This window comes from Amblyomma americanum, chromosome 4 (genome assembly GCF_052857255.1).
Source record: "Amblyomma americanum isolate KBUSLIRL-KWMA chromosome 4, ASM5285725v1, whole genome shotgun sequence".
NCBI lineage: Eukaryota > Metazoa > Arthropoda > Arachnida > Ixodida > Ixodidae > Amblyomma > Amblyomma americanum.
In genome coordinates this window covers 64,011,920-64,032,569 of record NC_135500.1, presented here as the reverse complement: position 1 = coordinate 64,032,569, position 20,650 = coordinate 64,011,920, and the positions used below count along the sequence as shown (strand labels likewise).

At 47.7% G+C, this 20,650-nt stretch overlaps 1 protein-coding gene and 1 pseudogene across 1 annotated transcript; one reads left to right on the top strand and one right to left on the bottom strand.

Annotated features, from left to right (window-relative positions):
• The first annotated feature begins 687 nt into the window (after positions 1 to 687).
• LOC144129532 (uncharacterized) lies at positions 688 to 3,010 on the top strand (annotated as a pseudogene).
• Positions 3,011 to 3,528: 518 nt separating this feature from the next.
• LOC144129531 (uncharacterized) lies at positions 3,529 to 20,176 on the bottom strand. Its single transcript, XM_077663683.1, has 4 exons — positions 19,291 to 20,176; positions 17,746 to 18,749; positions 17,600 to 17,664; positions 3,529 to 3,583 (listed from the first exon to the last, which is right to left on the bottom strand). Exons 1-4 carry the CDS (start codon positions 20,174 to 20,176, stop codon positions 3,529 to 3,531), a joined length of 2,010 nt encoding a protein of 669 aa, XP_077519809.1.
• Between the last annotated feature and the right edge of the window lie 474 nt (positions 20,177 to 20,650).

The following is a 20,650-nucleotide window of genomic DNA, read 5'->3' as shown; positions in this document are numbered from 1 at the left end:
ATATCTTCAACTGGCACCACGTGCAAGCGGTTATCCTCTTCGTGCACAAAGCGCACGAGTGCAAACATGCTCTTAGTCGCCATCTAGAACTTCAAAAACAAAAAACAAAAAGTGTATAAGCTTGGGCAAGTTGGTGTGACATTGTTTTTCAGCAGCGTAAGGAACAAAGGACGAGACAAGTGCACAGACTCGGCGCTGTGCACTGTGTCAGCGCCGAGTCCGTGCACTTGTCTCGTCCTTTGTCACTTGCGGTGCAGAAAAAAAAGAAAGAATGCCAACTGCCGTAAACTGCAGATTGCTTGAAGGAAAGGTGAAAAAACACTTACACAGGGAGGAATTTTGATTCACGTGCGAACAGCAACACCAAACTAAAGAAAACCCACATTGGTGATGTTCATGGCGCTGCGCTTTCGAAATCCGTAGGGTCACTGAACAAATCCCTAAACTAATGGAGGAAGGTAAAATTAATGACATTGCATGGGTACTACTAGATTGAGTATAAAACTTATCTTTGTAAGGATATTATTCTTTGATGCGAGTATTAAGCTCAATATCAACTTTAGTACACTTGGACATACCCAGTGTGCTATCCAATCTCCAGTCCAAACCAATCCAATCTTTTGCAGGATAAACAACATGGCGACTCTGCTGTTTGGTTTGCACAATTTATAGTGCGGCTTACTACTATCTAGTTGTAGTTTACCATACTAGCGCGTTCGAAGCTGAAGTCGATTTCGATTTTTTGTTAGCGCGCTCTCAGCTCATTGTGAGAACGATGAAGCGGCGGAAGCGTTACTTGGAATGCGGCGGTGACATAGAAGACATTCCAAAGACCACTAAACATTGAATGATGAATGGTCCGCGATGTGGACCTAAAGTTATAGGTGCGCCGAACACTGACTCACCATGTGGACCTCAACCTACAGGTGCACCAAACACTGACTCAGCACTGCAAACAACATGCGAAGTGTACAGTGAATTTCAAGAACCATCTGGTGCCTCCATGCCTCAGGTGGGAGATACGCAGAACACTAACATAGCATCACAAACAGCAGAGAGCCCGTTAGACATTCAGCTTCAAGAGGCAACAGGTGCTTCTGTGCCTCGGGTAATTGGTGCGCCGAACAACGCAGCACCGGAAACAGCAGGAAACCCGATCGACTATGACAGCCAAGAGTCGCCAGGCACCACCGTGCATCGACGTAGTACGTCGAACACTGACAAAGCACCGGAAACGGCAGTAAGCCCAGTCGACAGCCGGCTTCAAGAGTCACCAGGTGCCGCTGCCCCGCTCTTTGGGTCTCCTGCTACGCAAGGCTCTGTAACAGTGCACAGTGGCACTTCTGAAACAGGGTCTGTTCAGCCTGGTGACAATTCACAAGCACCTCCCGATGAAGAAACTGATACTTGCACAAAAGCTCTTTCGCCGCACGATTTACTGGCCCTGACGCTGAACTTTGCGATTGAGTTTGGGCTACCTTGGAAAGGTGTCGAGGCACTCCAAAATCTCATAGCGCACATCCTTGACAGACAGGATGTGCCAAAAACAAAGTACCTGTTCAAGAAATACGTTGGTGCAAGTGTTGAGGCTGCACATTTTCATTTTTATTGTGCAAACTGCATGACTACTGTACAGGAAACGTCTGGAAAACTAAATGAAAGGAACGGTGTCAATGGATGCTGTCCAGTATGTGGTAATTCCTACAGTGGCAAAAAAATATTGCAAGATGGTCACTTCTTTTTAACACTGCCTCTTGAATTGCAGTTAAACTCATTACTCGCTGACCAAGCTGTGTCAAACGCACGTCTAGGCCGGCTTGAAAACATTGATGAAGGAAGAAGCGAAGGAATGAGCGACCTTACTGATGGTTGCTTGTATTAAGAAGTTCGGACCAATCTTTCTCAACACGATCTCACTCTCACGCTCAGCGTGGATGGTGCACCGATGTTCAAGTCATCCAAATATTCAATATGGCCAATTCAAGTCATGATTAATGAACTACCTGCACACCTGCGCTCCAGAAATATTCTCATACCAGCTTTGTGGTACGGCCAGTCACATGCGGATATGACCCTCTTCATGCAAGCATTCGTCAAGCAGATGCATCAGCTTGAGCAAACTGGAATTGCCTGGAAAGCTGGGCTGCAAACCATGCACTCCAAGGTAATTTATTAGACGATTAATGTTTAACATTTTGTTGTTGTTCTTTGCCTGCAAGTGCATTAGGCATGCAAACGATATGGAGAAAAGATTTAGTGCTACTTTTCTAATTCGAGTTCTTCGTTTTATTACTGCAGGTTTACTGCCTCAGCTGTTGCGCCGATTCTCCGGCACGGGCACTCTTGCAAAACATGGTTCAGTTCAATGGCCGCTACGGCTGTGGTTGGTGCCTTCACCCAGGACAAACTATTGACGGTAGGCAAATTGTTCGTGTATCTGCGTTGATGTTTATTTCATTTTTGTGCTATATGAATGGTTGTTTTGCGTGTAAATTGTGAGTTGTAGTTATACACCTGTCATAATCTGATTCCTTGAACTTCATTGATTGCTTATGGTCTTCAGTTTCAATGCATATTTGTCATTCTTTAAGGAAGGATTACAAGTTTAATGTTGAAAAAGTTACAAATGCTGGAATAGACAATTGTGACAACTAAATTTCCTCCATTTCAATATAGCTTTATGCTAAATGATTGTCGCAGTATGGGTGTGTATACTACATCCTCTCTCTACCTTTCACTTCTTGTACGCACAGGAACCATAAAGTACCCGGTTGGCACCACTGTGCAAGAAAGGACTGACTCTGCGACCAGAGTGCAAATGGCTGATGCTGCAGCACTGAAAACAGTCATTGCTGGAGTGAAGGGGCCATCCCCCCTTATGAACTTAAAGCACTGTGATGTAATTTGGGGACTTACCCCAGATTACATGCATTGTGTATTGCTTGGAGTGACACGGCAGCTTACTGAGCTCTGGCTAACTGAGGTGCATGAACCATACTATATTGGTTAACCCCAAATTTTTCAGCTTTTAGATGCCGACCTCTTAATACTGAAGCCACCACAGTGTATCAGACGAGTTCAGCGTACGTTGTCAGTGAGAAAATTTTGGAAGGCCACAGAGTGGCAGCAATGGCTGTTGTACTTCGCATTGCCATGTCTTGAAGGCATTTTGCCCTCACGGTACTTAAAGCATTTTGCTCTTCTTGTTCAAGGCATCTATCTCTTGCTGAAAGACACAGTGACTGTGCCAAATGTGACTGAGAGCACTCATTGCCTTGTGAAATTTGTTGTGGACACGCAGTTTCTTTATAGCAAGAGACAGATGACATTTAACGTGCATCAGATTATGCACTTGCCAAAGAGTGCGATGCTTCAGGGGCCATTATGGGCGCATTCTTGCTTTGCTTTTGAGGCAAACATGGGCCGTTTAAAAGAGCTGGTGACATCAGCCAAAGGTGTTCCACTGCAAATTGTGGAACGCTTACTGATGATCAGCAACAGTAAAAGCCTGATGGCATTGGCCTCTGCTCAGACTTTGAGCTTTTTGTCAAAAGCTCCAAAGTTGTCTAGCAGGAATGCAGTGCTGCTCCAGGGTAAGCCACGAGAAGTATGTGAACCAGTACTGACGTTTGTCAAATCTAACATGGGCAGCATTGTGAATGGGCCAATTTTAGAACATTGCAGAACTTTAGTGTCTGGCCATATATTTCATAGTAAACAGCACTGCAGGCCAAACGAAGCAGACTCAACAGCTCTGATGGCGTCAACAGGATCGGCCATCAAAATCGAGAACATAGTGTCTTTTATAGACACCGCAAATAAGATGAGGGTTTTTGCAGTTGCCAAAAAGTATTCTACCTCGCCAGCGCTCATGACCACTCACATTGTAGAAGCACAGCTTCACCTTCACAGAGTACTTGTTGAAATTACTCCAGATGTTGCTCCTTGTATCCTTATGGATCTAGGTGACAAAGTGTACTTTGCAAAAGTAGTGCGAAAAGTTTTTTTCAGTAGCTTGCTAGTGACGTTGAAGTGACACATGTTGGTCCCCCTCAGGCGCAGATTATTTTCTCAAGGAATGAAAATGGTGAAGCATTGAGGTTTCACTTTGAAGCTTGCCAGGATTACCCAGAAAAAAAAATTGGGTCCCTGTTGGCTTATAATGCAGTTCTTGTCGGTGCCTAAAATCTCCACATTGTGACTCGACACTGATTTGACAGTCTCAGTTAAGCTGCTTTTGGTTCTGTCCTGTCATGGCCTAATATGTAGAGAAAGCAGTGCATTTGAAGTACTTAAAATACTAATTGTTCAAAATGAGTGAAACAAATGTTGCATTGACCAGAGGCGTGCAACACCAGCCATAAAATACAGAAGCATTTATCTTTAAAACAATGTATTGTGATTGTTTCGCATGCTTTACTTGAAATTATGTAAAGGATTTTGCAGACTTCAGCACTTGCAAGACGTCGGCCAATTGCATGCATGTTTTATACAGAATTTTGACAGCATTTAGTATGCATGTACAAATGTGAATGTAGCGCCTCAAGGAGATACGCATGTATTGATTGGTGAATGTTGCACAGCATTTTTTCATATCGCCATCAGCTTGATGATATCCACTACTGTTGATGGGTCTCTATGATATCTCATTTAATTCCTATGCTGTGCCAGCCACATTGCCGCAGGAAATTTTCAATCTCATATGCCCACCGGACCATTTGCCGTCCTTTGCCATGTTTGCCATATTTTGGAATCCGCCTTGCTTCTGTGAGGGACCATTATTTAGCTTCCGTTTGAATTGCTCATCTTGCCCATGTTCGTTTCTTTATTTTATCTAAGGTATCATCAACTTCTGTTCCTTACAAACTCCAGTCTCTTAACAATATAGCTGTAGTTTTTCTCTTGATGGCTCATTGTGGTGTTCTCAATTTTCATTCAGGTCTTTTCATGACCCTCTAACTTTGTAGTGAAAAGCAACATTCATGAAATTTTGTCTTTTCTATCATTTTTTTCTCATGTAATTTTGGCTACTCTAATGTTGGTTACTGTTAATTTCGAAACTAAGACTTGCCTTAGGGAATACCATATTTACTCGCATATAACCCGCACCAAAAATTGAAAAAATGTGTTTAAAAAGTGGGGGTGCGGGTAATACGCGAATATTCCTGCACTGTGTTGCAGTGCATATTAATATTGCACCATCCTTTTGACCACCGAAGGCCAGTATGGACTGGAAGAAGACCATGTGGAAGCGGAGACCACGGAGCACATCGTTTTGCGGTGCAGAACACTTCGCCCGGACATTGCCGAAGACGCGGCGATAGATATAGAGGGTGCCCTGGGATTTGCAGGGGAGGATGGACGGGTGGATGAGAGAAGGGTAATGGTGACAAAGAGTAGGTTGGAAGATTGGTGGAAAAGGGCTAGGGACGAGTGAGTCTATAAAAGAGGGACAAATTACAGTTCACAATACGAACAAAATTAAGGGGAAAAAAAGGGGGGGGGATCCTAGGCTAGGGGCCGCAAGCCACCGCCCGTTACAAAGGGCTAAGCCACTATCATCCATCCAGCCACGGAGGAAGGAAACCATAGGAGAGGCCCTCGCTATCCAAGCCGCATGACAAAAAACGTGCAGGAAGTCACGTGGTTTTGCAAGGCCTACTGGGATTTGTTGGCCGATGGCGCAGCCAATAGCAGCGTTGGGCGCAGCGGCGTCGTCTGCTTCACGCATCACCCATGTCGGCAGACCGGTCGAGTAGAGTTGGAAATTCGCATTTTTATTCAATCGTTGTGGTCCGCGGGAGGCACAAAGTTCCAGAGGCCTGTAGTCGGTGCTGGTCTTCATTGCTGTGCGCTTAGTTCATTCAGGATGCCGTCTTGACGAAAGCGGTTGTTTTGGAAGCCCGCGACAGCTTTCTCTGAAAAGGATTGGCTTGGCGCTATTCTCTTTCGGCTTTGTGCGGTTGCGTCCCTCAACGCTGCTAGCCTTGTTCCAAGGAGAAATTGACAGTGCCGACGGCTCATAAAGCGATAGACGACGGTGACACGCTGGTTTATGGTTCCAGCAGCGCGGGAAGAAAAAGTGCGAGTCGGCGCTTGTTTTGTGTGTGAATACGTGTTCTGCGTGTTCCTTCATTTATGTGTATTTTTCCCGCGCTGTTTTATCCACAAATAAATACAAACTCGTCCAGACCGTGTCCTTGTAAGCATACCCGTTGCGTCTACATTCCCCTATGCATGACGGTCACAACTGGTGGCGACCGATATGCGTGGGCCGCGGTGTGCTCACCGAAGCGTGCAGTGCCAAGGAAGCCGCGCCGCATGCGATGGTATCCGTCAGCAAAGCGATACGCGAAGCAGTCTGAAGCGTACCATATGTTTACTGTACGCTGTGCGAGCGATATGTCAACTGCGTGCAAGTTTTCTCCGATATGGACCCAGTGGATCGACCGACCCGCGCTGCTGTCTTGATCGAGTGCTGTTGTGCGAGCGTAAGGACACATAGCCGGGTTTAGGAGGCGCAGTGTTAGGTTTAAAACATTTGCGCTTAAGGGTGGTGAAGTGTAAGGCCATGCCTCTGTAAGATTGAGTGTACCTCGCAACTTACCGTTTACCGAGATGCCGAGTCGACCCTCGCGACCACCTCGCCGAGTTGCACTTTCTTGCATTCAGCTGATTAAACGGATTAACGAAGTCGAAAATTTGTATTTTATTGGACAATCAAAATATGAGCTTTAAAAAGGTTTGATACAGCATAACACTTACTACAAAACATAGCTTGCTACCTGAAGCAAGCAAAATCTTTTAACAAAAGTGATAACACATGGAAGGAGAACACACATAAAAAGGATTCAACAAAAAAGACCAGAAGAAGAAATGCACAACTGAATTAGATCACTTTGCAACCATGAACCATTCGAACAGAGAGAGTAAAACATATATAGGAAGGCAGTAAATGGGGGCTTTGAGACAGAAAAATATTTGTGGACCGATCGTGCCAAATTGTGTGAAAGCTTTCATTTCTCGGTAGTTGTTTCTGCATCACAAAGTTGATAAAATTTAAGCGATGCAAATGCAAAGTAATTGGAGCACTGCATGGAAGTGACTTGAAAAATTGGTAACAGTTGTGGCAGCTAGTGGAAAAGTGAATCATTTTCCTCCCTTCTGCTTCATGTATTCCTTTCTGTAATATATGTAAAGAAAGAGAGCACCCTGCTGGCACTGTTTCTATTGTTGCATTGTTGTATTTGATTCTTATCTGCCTAGCCTGAAACAGTATAGAAATAGCATAGTTTTCTGTCCAATTTTCTGTTCTGTTTGTTGTGTACTATGTGGTACTTGTGTGCACATGCTGTTTTATATTTGTCAAAACCACGAGCCAACCAACATAGTCTGCACATAAGTCGGGCATTTGAGCTGTGCACAACTAAGGCATGATGACAGCTAAAGAATGTTTAATATAATGTACAAATTGCGGCTGATAGAATGATAAGGTTGTCCTCTGTATGCATGAATGTACCAAGTGCATGTGGAAAAGTGTTTTCATCATTTAAGAACATGAATTTGTTGCAAAACTTATATGCTAGTGCTTACTCTGTTGCTGCGTGCAGTGGGATGATCACCCCCTTTTGACACTATTACTTTGAAAGGCCAAAATCACCTTCAGTTGTGTTGAATATCTAGAACTAAAATTGTAAGTATGGTACACTAATTACTCTCTTGATTATTCTGGCTTCTATAGTATGAAAAACATGCACTCCATATTTTTTACAAAATACGAGATACTTCAGTCACCCTGTACCCTAAAGGACAGTAGTGCAGGCACGCTGTAAAGAAAGCTCTGGGAGACTGCTAACTGCAGCCCCTATTCTTGAACATCAGTGACCAATAGTACATGTCCATCTGTGAATCTACAGCATATAGATTCATGAACAAGAACTAGCATTTGTGCTCTGGACATGTACTGATTTTACTTAACTGACTTCTTTTTTAAAATGTGCGTATTGTTCATTTACGACAAAAGACGAAAATCTGATTTCAGGAAGCAGGTAATTTCTGGTTGATTCAGTAGCAATCAAGCTAAATCAAAACCCTGATTACTCCTGAAAAAACTGACAGTGACTGCCATCAAGCATGAGCCTAAGTCGGTGGTGTACATGACACATTCACATTAAAAAGCTATTCTTTTCAATACTCAGTATGACAGGTTGTAATGTACTCTAAACTGTGAGCGGCCGTTTGAATAGAATTTTATTCTGACAAAGTCAGACATGAAAGTCTGTTACATGTAAGATTCTTATTCAGCTCATATTGCGGCAGCAAGCTGCAGTGTCAACATGAAGCATGGGACCCCTATGGGCTGGTTGCATTCATACTCTACGGTAAATTAAGACATGTGCTGACGAAAACCAAGTCTGATTTTTGAATTCTCACTGTCGCATCAGTCACTGCCCCTTGAATTGAGTTATTTTTTTAAACATCTGCCGGACCTGAGCAGTGTGCAGGCTCTCGGTTGCCTGCTTGCCAACATGAAACAAGTGCATGTTGATGTAATTTTCTGCAACACTTCTGACAAGGTGTATGTAATGATTGTCGAGTGGAGAGTTGTCGAACATGTGCTCATGAAGTTCATTGAAGAGCTCTCTACCGTGGAATGCGTAAAGAACCTCGTGGAGATCAGTGAGTAGTGTTCTTGATGCCAATTTGTTCAGGCGCACTGCCGTCCTGATCACCGCCTCCGATTTTTGACAGATCTTCAGTACACTTTCTGATGGGTATTTCAGCCCTCCTCTGCTTTTCCTCTTAATTAGTGAGTAAATGTTTCCTCGTTCTGTTGTGAGTAGTGCACTTGTGCAGTGCTCACAAGTCAGCTTTGCAGCCAATTTATGAGCTACATAACCTGTCATGTAAGCCACAATTTGGCCTCCACATTCACTGATGTAGCCTGGAGCTATGATGTAGTCATGGTCTGCAGCTGTTACCTGAGACTGCTGAAAAGCATCACTGTCTAGAAGTTGTCTCCTTGGTGCAGATATATTCAAGACCTGAGAAGAAATAACTGTTGCACTGCTGCATGACAATATGGAGATGCTGTCCAGGCTCAGACAGTTGCCTGTTGATACATCAGCCAGTCCACTTTGAACAATCACTTTTTTGAAGGCAGCACGAAACTGCTGTGTAGTAGGGTTGTCATTATGCCCGTCATGTGCTCGAATCAGGCCAAAAAACAGTTCCAAATGGTCCTGGCAAATTTTGTGGGCCGGAATGTACTTCAGCACTCGTTTTTCAGTGACAAGAAAATGAAAAAGACTAATCAAGCTTTGCATGCAGATGATAAAACATAAGAAACCTGTCTTTCGGTTTGTTTCAATCATTCGTCTTCCATTTGCAGACTCCTTCAAGGAAGAGAGGTAATGGGTTGTGGTTTTGAACATGCCTTCGAAAGCTTCGATGTTCTTTTCATTTATAGGTTTCTTCCAACCTTTCTGATATGGGCTTCTAAAATTTAGGGCATCAAATGTCTCATTAATTTTCAACAAAAAATTCTCTGTTGCCTGTGTGCCAGAAAAACCTTCCAGGTCAAGTTCCCTGCACTCGGCTAGTGCTGTCGCAACAGAAGTGCTCATTACTTGGGCAGCAAGTCTAACTTTCATGGGCTGCCGCTGCCACTCAATACGAGCTCTGCGCAACTTGTTAGCCAAATGTAGGCCTTCTGTCTGCTGCACAGTATGCAGCCGCTCAATATGCTCCCATGACACTGTCCTTCCTTGGTGGTCAATAAAGTACCTCTTGTGTGCCAGTGCATTCCTCACAAGTTTTAGCATATGGCAGGGATCCAAAAAAGCTGCCACTGGTTCCTGGGTAGCTGGGTGTCGAAAGGTTGTTTTAGGTCTCCCACATGTTGGAAATCACACCCAAGCTCTTGCAACATAGCCAGATTTGCGGGCGCCTCGTCACAAGTGAGTGAAGCAACCATAGCTCCAGCATCATGTGCCTTATGAAGGCACTGGGTGACAAGGTTAGCCCTCTGTGTTCCAATTAGGCCATCAACTAGGAAGTACCCAAGGGGCAACTTCCATCGCCCATTAATAGCCACAGCCATTATAACGAATGCAGCCTTTGCTTGTGGCAAAGAGTCGCTGTCAATGCCACTGCCAAAGTCAACAAACCCTTCAAAGTTGCGTTTGTTCCACTGGATGTTTTGCCGAATAGCCATTTCATCAACCATGAGGCTGCAAACTGTTCGCTGCCCCTTGCTTGCTGTTTCAGCACACTTCATTTTTATGCATTGAAAGCTTCTGTTGAAAGTCCTGCCTGGCCATCAACAGTCTCATACCATTTTCGCAGAGTTCTGGGATGTGGGAGGCACGTGTCAAAAACTTTCCTGACATACTGATAGGCTCGTGGGGAATAGAAATTTAAAGTTAAGGCAAAAGTTCTCAGTTCAGGGGAGTACTGCTTTGGAGTGCCAATTCCACCATGCTTTCCGACTTGTCTTTCAAGTAGGTGCTTATTTACTTTACCCAGGCCATCTAAAACAGACACTTGCTCTGTCAGGAGGATATTCTCCGTAGTTAAAGCTGACAGAACAGATTTTAGTTCCGCATTTTTCTTTTGCAGTCTCCGCCTTGTATGCTGCAGCCTTTTTATGCTTTTTCTTGACTGAGCATGCATTGCAGAAAACCATGCAGCCCTTGCTCTCAAGTAAGCTTTTTCGGGTGTGTCCTCCTATGAAGAGAGATAGAAAATGCAATGCATCATTAGAACAATGCACACCCAAGCCTTGCATACCACAGTTACAACAGTGTGCACATATAAAACACAAAGCACTCTGAATGTTCCATTAAAAGAAGAATGAAGGAGCTCAGTTAATCTTCTCGTCCTACTTTAATATCAAAGTGTTTCACCTCTGATGGAAATGCTCAGCATGCCATCACTCACAACGCACAGAAAATTCACTTGATCATTTTTTTCTCGCACATCGTACCATAGCAACAGATTATTTGCCCAGTCACATATTTTACCAGCACCTCACCTCGCATCAAGCCGGTAATGCCTACAACGGTTTGTTATTTCAGTCAGGATCACTTTCTTATATGGGTTCCTCACACTTTCAGTAACAAAATTTGATTTCTCAGATGGCTAATTCGCACCTGCTGTTTTTTTTTCTTTGTGAATTTTCGTAAGAATATTGCCACGCTGCTGACATTCTGCCGGCGCCATTCTGGAGGTCGAACGGTGTTCCCGAGCGCGTGGCCGAACGTCTTCTTTGTCCAGAACGAGCGCGGCGGTGTAGGCACACCTCGCCCGAGTGAACAGCTTTGTTCTCTGTATTTTCGCCGGTGACATTTTTGGTGGAGCCGTGCTGGGTATCATCCCATGTACGCTGACCGGGACGATAGCCCTGACGCTTCTCCCCGACGAGCAGACGCCACACCTGTCCACAAAGCGAGCCGTCGCCTGCGAGGCCTGCAACCCGAATTTGAGCCACTCACGATTCCTGCTCGGGCCATGACTTCCGCCACTGGCAGCCAGACAGGTCAGTCCTTCGGCAGTGCCCCGCCGTTCGTCTTTCTTGCACCTCGGTCGCCACCATCCTTCCACGGCGACCGGTTCGAGGATGTAGAAGATTGGTTGGCCGGTTTTGACAGTGTGGCCGCGTTCAACCAATGGGACGACGAGCGAAAGCTGCTGAACGTGTACTTCGCACTGCAAGACTCGGCGAAAACGTGGTTCGAGAACCACGAGGCGTCCTTCTCTAACTGGGCAGCTTTTCGCCGCGAGGTGCTCGCCACGTTCAGTTCGAGCGAGCGAAAGGAGAATGCCGAACTTGCCCTTCGCTCCAGGTCACAGCAGTCCAACGAGAGCGTGGCCATGTTTATTGAGGACATGACCCGCCTCTTCAATCGGGCCGACCCAGCCATGCCCGAAGCTACAAAGGTGAGGCACCTTATGCGTGGGGTAAAGGAGCAGCTGTTCGCTGGCCTCATGCGCGACCCTCCGAGAACTGTCGCCGCCTTTGCCAAGGAAGCGACGACCATAGAACGTTCCTTGCAGGAACGGAGTGCCCAATACGGCCGTCAGGCAAATGTAGCGGCCGCTCGGTACTGCACGTCCTTGCCAGGCCCCGGGGATGAGGCGCTGCGAGCGCTTGTGCGGAGCATTGACCGCGAAGAACTGCGACACCTCCACTTGAGTGCTCCGTCAGAAAGCGTACCTTCGACAGGCGATGTTCTCCGTGACGAAATCCGGCGAGCGGTGCAGCCACCCCCAGCACCCCTTTCGGAGCCGCACGTAATGTCCTACAGCGATGCCCTGCGCCGACCTGCCTCGGCGCCGCAAGCGTTTCGCCCCGTTGCCGAACAACCACCACCCCATCGTTACGTGCGTCCCATCGAGCAGCAGCAGGACCCGTGCCCTCCATTCCGCAAAGCGTACGTGTGGCGAACGTCCAACGATCGTCCGCTCTGCTACCACTGCGGGGAGCCCGGCCATGTTCTGCGGAATTGCCCGTACCGGCGGATGGGTCTGAGAGGATTCCCACCGGACGCACCTCGACCGCGCTATGGTGAAAGACCGCGGGACATAGAGGAGTACCTGAACTCTCAAGTGCCGCCCCCGACCTCACAGCGGCGACAGTCGCGATCGCCATCCCCGAGGCGCTTTGCTACGCCCAGTCGGCCCTCAACCTCCGGTCAGTTCGGAGGCACGTCCCCTCGGCGGGAAAACTGAAGACGGCGTCCTCCGGGGGTAGGGCCGCCGCCGCTGCACGAAGTCAACAGCCTCCACCCGACGATTGGACGCGACGGCCCGAGCGTCAACGACCCGATCCGACGACCTCACCGACGTGCTGCGAACGATTAGTTTCCGCTGAAATTTTAGTAACCGTCGACAGTTATGAACTGACCGCACTCGTCGATACCGGCGCTGATTTTTCTGTGATGAGCAGGGAGCTAGCCATGACACTCCGTAAGGTTCTGACGCCTTGGTGTGGACCCGTGATCCGCACTGCCGGTGGCCATGTCGTGACACCAATCGGCGTCTGCACTTGCCGCATCCAAATCCGTGGTCTTACTTTCACCGGCTCCTTTGCCGTGTTAGCTGACTGTTCAAAGGACCTCATACTGGGCATGGATTTCCTTCACGAGTATGGTGCGATCATAAACCTTCAGGAACTCATGGTATCTTTTTCCGCCCAGCGAGCCGTTAACACAACCACCGAGCCCTGTAAAGTAATGTTGCGCATATGTGACGACCACATAACAATCCCTCCGCGAGCCAGCAAGTTCGTCACAGTCGAGTGTACTGACAGCACCGGCGCTCTTGGCATTGCTGAAGCGAACATGTCCCTGCTACTCGCTCGGCAAGTTTGTGTCGCCCGAGGCCTAGTAGACCTTGCCAATGGTCGTACCGAAATCTTAGTCACGAACTTTACTCGTGAACCGCAACATTTGACGAAGTCAGAAGTCGTCGCTTATTTTGACGAGCTTGGAGAGTGTACGAGGCAGTGCTCTTTATCCACCACGTCAGTCCTCGCCGACGCGACGGCTACAGTCATTCCGACTGACGTGAACCCGCACCTCTCGGCCAGTCAGAAAAACTGCGTGCGAAGCCTAATCTATTCCTTCCGCGACTGTTTTGCGGAAACTTCCAAGGTCCGACAGACGCCGCTTACCAAGCATCGAATTGTCGTTGCTGACGACCAAAGACCAATTTGCCAGCGCCCTTATCGCGTGTCTTCCAAAGAACGCGATGCCATCCGCCGCCAAGTTACACAGATGCTCCAGGACGACGTCATCCAACCTTCCACGAGCCCCTGGGCATCGCCTGTTGTTCTCGTCACGAAGAAAGATGGCACCCTCAGGTTCTGCGTCGATTACAGGCGCCTGAATACCGTCACGAAAAAAGATGTGTACCCTCTGCCCCGCATTGATGATTCCCTAGACCGCCTGCGCCATGCCACCTTCTTTTCATCCCTTGACCTCCGCAGTGGGTATTGGCAAATAGAGGTCGACGAACGCGACCGAGAGAAGACCGCCTTTATTACGCCTGACGGTTTATACGAGTTTAAGGTACTCCCTTTTGGCTTGTGCTCGGCCCCTGCCACGTTCCAACGAATGATGGACACCGTGCTGTCCGGTCTGAAGTGGCAGACATGCCTCGTATATCTTGACGATGTCGTGATCTTCTCTGACACGTTTGATGAGCACCTGAAACGCTTGCGTGCTGTTTTCGAGGCCATACGTTCCGCTGGTCTCTCTCTCAAGCCAGAGAAATGTCACTTTGCATTTCAAGAGCTGAAGTTTCTTGGTCACATTGCCAGCGCACGAGGTGTTAGTCCAGATCCCGAAAAGACGGCCGCCGTAGCTGCCTTCCCTAAGCCAACAGACAAACGGAGCCTGCGTCGTTTCTTGGGCCTCTGCACGTACTATCGCCGGTTTGTTCCCAATTTCTCCCGGCTAGCAGAGCCTTTGACCCGCCTGACGAAGGATTCTGAACCCTTCATCTGGGGCCAAGACCAGGACAGCGCCTTCACAGAACTCAAGTCCCGTCTGCAGTGTACGCCTGTGCTTGGCCACTTCGACGAAGAGGCCGACACTGAACTGCACACTGATGCTAGTAACGTTGGCCTCGGCGCGGTCCTTGTTCAGCGGCAGGATGGTCTAGAACGCGTGATTGCTTACGCCAGTCGCACTTTGTCCCGTTCAGAAGTCAATTATTCCACAACGGAAAAGGAATGTCTAGCTGTGCTGTGGGCCGTTACGAAATTTCGTCCGTACTTGTATGGCCGCCCGTTTCGGGTCGTGAGCGACCACCATTCACTCTGTTGGTTGGCGAACCTGAAGGATCCCTCGGGGCGGCTTGCTCGATGGAGTCTTCGGTTACAAGAATTTGATGTCACCATCGTGCACAAGTCTGGCCAGAAACACAGCGATGCTGACTGTCTATCCCGCGCCCCAATCCTGTGTCCCACTGACGAGTCCGACGACGATTCCGCTTTTCTTGGTGCTCTCACCACGTCCACCCTTGCCCAACAACAAAGGGCCGATTCTGACCTGCTGCCCCTCATAGAATACCTTGAAGGAATCGCCCCATCTCCACCTCGGCTCTTCAAGCGCGGACTGTCATCGTTTTGCTTGCGCGATGGGGTACTCTACAAAAAGAACTACGGCCCAACGGACACTGTCTATCTGCCTGCAGTGCCAGCTGCGCTTCGTGACGAAGTTCTGCGCGCGTGCCACGACGACCTTTCTTCGGGCCATCTCGGGTTTTCCCGCACGTTGGCGCGCATACGCACCAAGTACTACTGGCCCAAGCTTGCTGCGGTTGTCCGCCGTTACGTCCGAACCTGCCGAGAATGTCAGCGCCGGAAGACGCCACCGACTAAACCAGCCGGGCTCCTGCAGCCTATCGATCCCCCACGCCTCCCATTTCAACAGGTCGGCATGGACTTACTCGGTCCGTTTCCGGCGTCTTCCATGGGTAACCGGTACATTGCTGTTGCCACTGACTATCTCAGCCGCTACTGTGAGACCAAGGCTCTTCCCCGTGGTACCGCCGCCGAAGTCGCAAGTTTTTTCATTCATAACATTGTGCCGTTTACGTCGGCACTTACGAACGAGGTACTTCGACTCAGTGGCACCAGTCATCGAAAGACAACCGCTTACCATCCGCAAACCAACGGACTGACTGAGCGGCTTAACAAGACAATTGCCGATATGCTTTCTATGTATGTCGACGATGACCACGCGAACTGGGACCGGATACTTCCTTATATAACGTTCGCGTACAACACTGCGCTTCACGAAACGACGCGCTTCACTCCTTTCCATTTGGTGCACGGTCGCGAAGCCTTGACCATGCTGGACGCCATGCTTCTTCCGGATCCTACTCCCTCTTCTGTCGTGGATGCCGACCAATTTGTCCGTGACGCCGAAGTTGCTCGCCAAGTTGCTCGACAGCGAATCCGGTGCCAACAACAACGCGACGCCGAGCGTTACAACCTCCGCCGCAGGGAGGTGATTTACACACCCGGTGACCAAGTCTGGGTGTGGAGCCCAATCCGTTTGCGAGGGCGCTCCGAGAAGCTTCTTCGCCATTACTTTGGTCCGTACCAGGTGTTACGCCGCCTCAGCGCGGTGACCTACGAGGTGCTCCCTCAAGGAACTGTCCGGTCCTCTCGAAACCCGACGTCCGAGGTCGTCCACGTGGCGCGAATGAAGCCGTTTTATTCCCGTTAGCCCCGGACCCAACCCCGCCATTAACTTTTCGCCTTATTTTTTTTTCTTCCCCTCGCGTGCGGCATCGAGTCGATGCCTATTAGATGGGAGGGGCAATGCCACGCTGCTGACATTCTGCCGGCGCCACCCGGAGGTCGAACGGTGTTCCCGAGCGCGTGGCCGAACGTCTTCTTTGTCCAGAACGAGCGCGGCGGTGTAGGCACACCTCGCCCGAGTGAACAGCTTTGTTCTCTGTATTTTCGCCGGTGACAATATTTACTTGGCAATGATGTTTCTCGACTTGCACCTGAGTGCCGTACGTACGCTGCTTTTTTTTGTTTTTGAAACAATTTTGTTCCGCTTTGAGTCCCCCCCATCTCCCCCTATGTAATGCCCCTAGTGGACCCTTAGGGTACTTGAATAGATCAATAAATGAAGCTGTGACTCACCGATTCTCCTCTGGTAGATGGAGAGGTGTCCAAGAAGAAGATTCCATAATGTGCTCCTCAGCTTGATATGCAGGCCACTCACACACTTAAAAATTTATTGGTTTATTGATTCATCATTGCATACAATATAACATGCAGATCAGTTAGTAGATATTAGTAAAAATTGCCACGGCGAAATCAAGCTAAGTCCATTCACACAGTCTGGGTGCCTGCACATGCTGTGTTAAAGATTATGCTAATAATGCCTGCTGTGGATGGGCCACTCACGCTATCAAATACGCTCTTGGCATATGCACAAGCATTTGACATTCATGGTGTTGAATTCTGCTTCAGAAATAGGCACATTTGACAGGTCCATTTACCATTGCTGGCCTCCTTCTTCGTGGCGTCCTAACAGAGGCTGGGGCGGTTGGCAAAGTCGGAAGTTCCTGCATAAGATAAACTGTTTAGTAATGCAGCCCACCTTAGAATCCCTGTTGCCCTGTTCTCCGCCATGCATCAAGGCATAAGAAGGAAAGCAAGACATGAGGCTAATCACAAAATTACTCGGCATGCCCACTACTGGGCCACGCAACAGCTTCAGTGCATATGTACTCAATGCCTTTCGATGTCACTGCAAAAGAAAAACGCTCGCACATTGTTAAACTCATATCACCTAGCATGTTAAGGTAATGTTATATGTCTACACATTTTATTTTTATTATACACTCAACGTGTTGCAGAAATAAAGCAGGGTTAATAGCACAACTGTGTAGAAGCGTGAAGACATACAGCTTTAAAAATTATTGCATTAAATTTTGTGTCGTGCAATCTCCTTTTCTGAATGCCCACTGGAACTGACGTTAAAGAGGTTGGCATGTACCCATATAAGAAGTATTTCATGAAAACTTATACAAGGAACAACTGAAAAAGAAGAAAACATGACTGTACAAATTTTTCAGCGTCACATTATCTTTGTCATAGGTGAACGCTTCTTTAACAAAATATGTTGAAACCTGCATCATAAAAAAAAAGCACATTGTTAGTCACTTTGCAGGATAACTATGCTGGAACACTCAAAACAGATAAAATCTTACTCGTCCGTCTGGTGTATTAAAGCCACCTTTCAGCAGTGAGTTTCGAAGGCATTTCAGTAGATGCGGGAAGTCTGAAAGGAAATACAGGTTCCTTTTTGCGTCAACAGGATGTTTCACTCCGCACGTAATCTTGCTGGCAGATGCCTTAATGCCCATTAGTGTCCACATTTTCCGATTCCATGAGGCACCGTCACAGGTCACGAAATCTACAAAGAGTCCCGCTTGTTCAGCCAAAATCACGGCTTCAATAAGTATTTTGCATAGCAGGTTTCCCTTGGCATTTCCATTCGCTGCAAATGTTCCTATTATCTGCGAAAACCGCCCAGTGAACGGGACAAACATGACAACCATTCCATGGTCGCATGGAAGCCCTGCATCTTCGGGAGGTGTGAATGGGCCGAGATCAACAAATCCACGCAACTTTGCACACTTTTCCATTGATAGGTGCTCTGACAACTTCATTTCATCAATCAGAAGGCCCCCATGACGACTGAAGCTGTCCATTTTGCTTGTTTTTTGTTTGAGGATTTCCATCACCTTCTTGTTGAATCCAAAGCCACTTTTGTATGCTGCAGTGTACTTCTTCAAAGTGGTGTTACTTGGAAGTACAAGAATGTTGTGCTTCCTGATGTGCCTATAGAGTTTCGGGCTCCTCATTTTCATTAAAATGCACTCAAGCACCCATTCTTTAGTAAAGTTCATGCCCCTTGTACTCTTTCTTTTGCAGGCATCAAAGCAGTGCCGCACGCTTTCCTGTTGTTTATTGGGCAACATAGCAATGCTTTCCGCCAAAGTCTCTTCTTTTATTGCAGAATTTCGTGCCTTCATGCTCTCGATTTGTCCCTTCAGGCTTATTAGTCTCTTGGACAGGCGCCTGTGCTTCTGCAACATAGACCTGAGCTTTTGGCCCACTGTCGTGATTTGCTTGTGACGACGGTTTCTGAGCCGAGACATCCGTGTCAGCAGGGTCTTGCGCAGATAACGGCATGAAAGGCATGGGACTCCTGAAAAGAAATGAGGTATTTTGTTAAGCCCTCATGTCACACACCAGTTAGTCACAATTATGTAAGGAGAGCAATATTGTTTGAAATAAGAATGAATGTCAAAAGTAGTGAAGCTACTACCAAAGCTCATTGCAAAATACTTGAGAAATTTGTCATCACTTATCATTCTACTTATGCAAGTGCACTATAGCGTGAAAGGGCTTTATGAACAATAAAAGGTTTTGTTCGCATGCTTGAGCAAACACACCTGGGTAATTTGATATATTTTAGTAATATTAACAAAACTCCTATTCCAATTCTTATCACAGCACTTTTGCATTGCATATGCCTCGGTCAGCGATACAAAGCAACACAAATTGCAAAATACGCTTGTTGCTTAATTTCTGGACTGTTGCTACCAAATGTAGCGCACATCTTAATCATCATGATTAGGCTTTTAACCTAATCTTGCCCTCAGTAGCACAGGGCGTGACCTTCACAGTTTACTGCACATGAAAAAAATGTACTACTCTGCATCTGTCACTTCGCTTCACAAATTTACCTTTGGTTGTTGTCATCCCTGTGCATGTCTTGCTGTGGAAGGCCCCATGAATGACTGTTGTTTTTTCCAGAAGTTTTGCAGTGAGATCTTTCTCTAAAATAGCAGAGGTAGAGTGCGCACCAGGACATGCAAGAAAAGCGGAGGCTTCAGAAATGACTCGCTCTGCTTCGAGCACAGTCTTCGCAGCACCTTCAGCAACGAGTTTTCGCTTGAGGAATGTTCTGTACGTAATCTCGGTCGCACTCAGGCTGAACAGAACAGCCCTTTCAGAGGTCACCGTGCCAGAACTTGCTTCCAAGCTTGACAGTGCATAAACGGTGCCTTCGTAGTCGGAAAAATTATGCACTGACCAGTACGCTGAAGGGGTCTTCAGGTCCCTGAGATTGTTTGAGTCAAGAGCTGGCCATTGCGTGCACTCCACTGCCGACTCGTCGTCGCAGTTTCCACTGTCGTGCACGGCCGTAGGTACACTCGTGCAGGCTTTCTTCCTTTTGCAGCCCGGGCTTTCGAGCACGGTAGACGTGCCACGCTTGCGTGGTGCACGTTTCGGGGGTGCCTTTGAGCTCAAATACTTCGGCGTATTGGACAAAAGCGTGGGCACTGCTTCCGGTGTGACCGCGGGCACTCTGCGCGCGATTCTCACTTCTTTGCCGGCCACTACGTGCACGTAGTCACGAAGTATGTACCGTTCTTCAAAGTGCAGCTCACAAACTGCGCAGTTCTCATCCAGAGGCTTGTCAGCGCGATGGAGGTTCCGCTCCCACGCTTTCCTTCGAACCGCATCTTTCGGGACGTTGAACAACGACAGCTTCTTCTCGGCTGGGACGCCCGCGTAGCCGGTGCGACATCCCGGTGCGTAGCAGTGACGATGCCTTCGATTAGGCATGCCACACACTTTGATGGTAACTGCTCGAGAACATTCCTGACGCTTCATCTGCTCCGGCGCAACCCAATCCACTTCGACCGCAGCGCCACCGCAGCATTTTCAACGCGGAGCGCCTCACCTCCTATACTCCGTTTCATACATAGCTGTCTACACAGCCAAAGGTACGGAAGTATTCCGTCAAAAAAAAATTAACAAAATGTGTCACTCCGCCTCGCGTCGTGGCTGAGTGGTACGAAGCGCGGGCATGTTTGTTCATTTTGTGAGGGGGCCCAGGTTCGATCCTCAGCGTAGGTTTGCTCTTTTTTTTATGTTTTTTCGGCGAATCTCTAGATAGAAAGTCTAAATGCGAGCCATATATAAGTGGCCTTTTTTGTTATCAAAATGAAATGACTTCTTTAATAAGAAGCGTGCTGTTAACTTTTTCCGCAGGGAAACGAAAGTGAAGTGAGAGTTGGCAACGGACGTGCTTAGAGG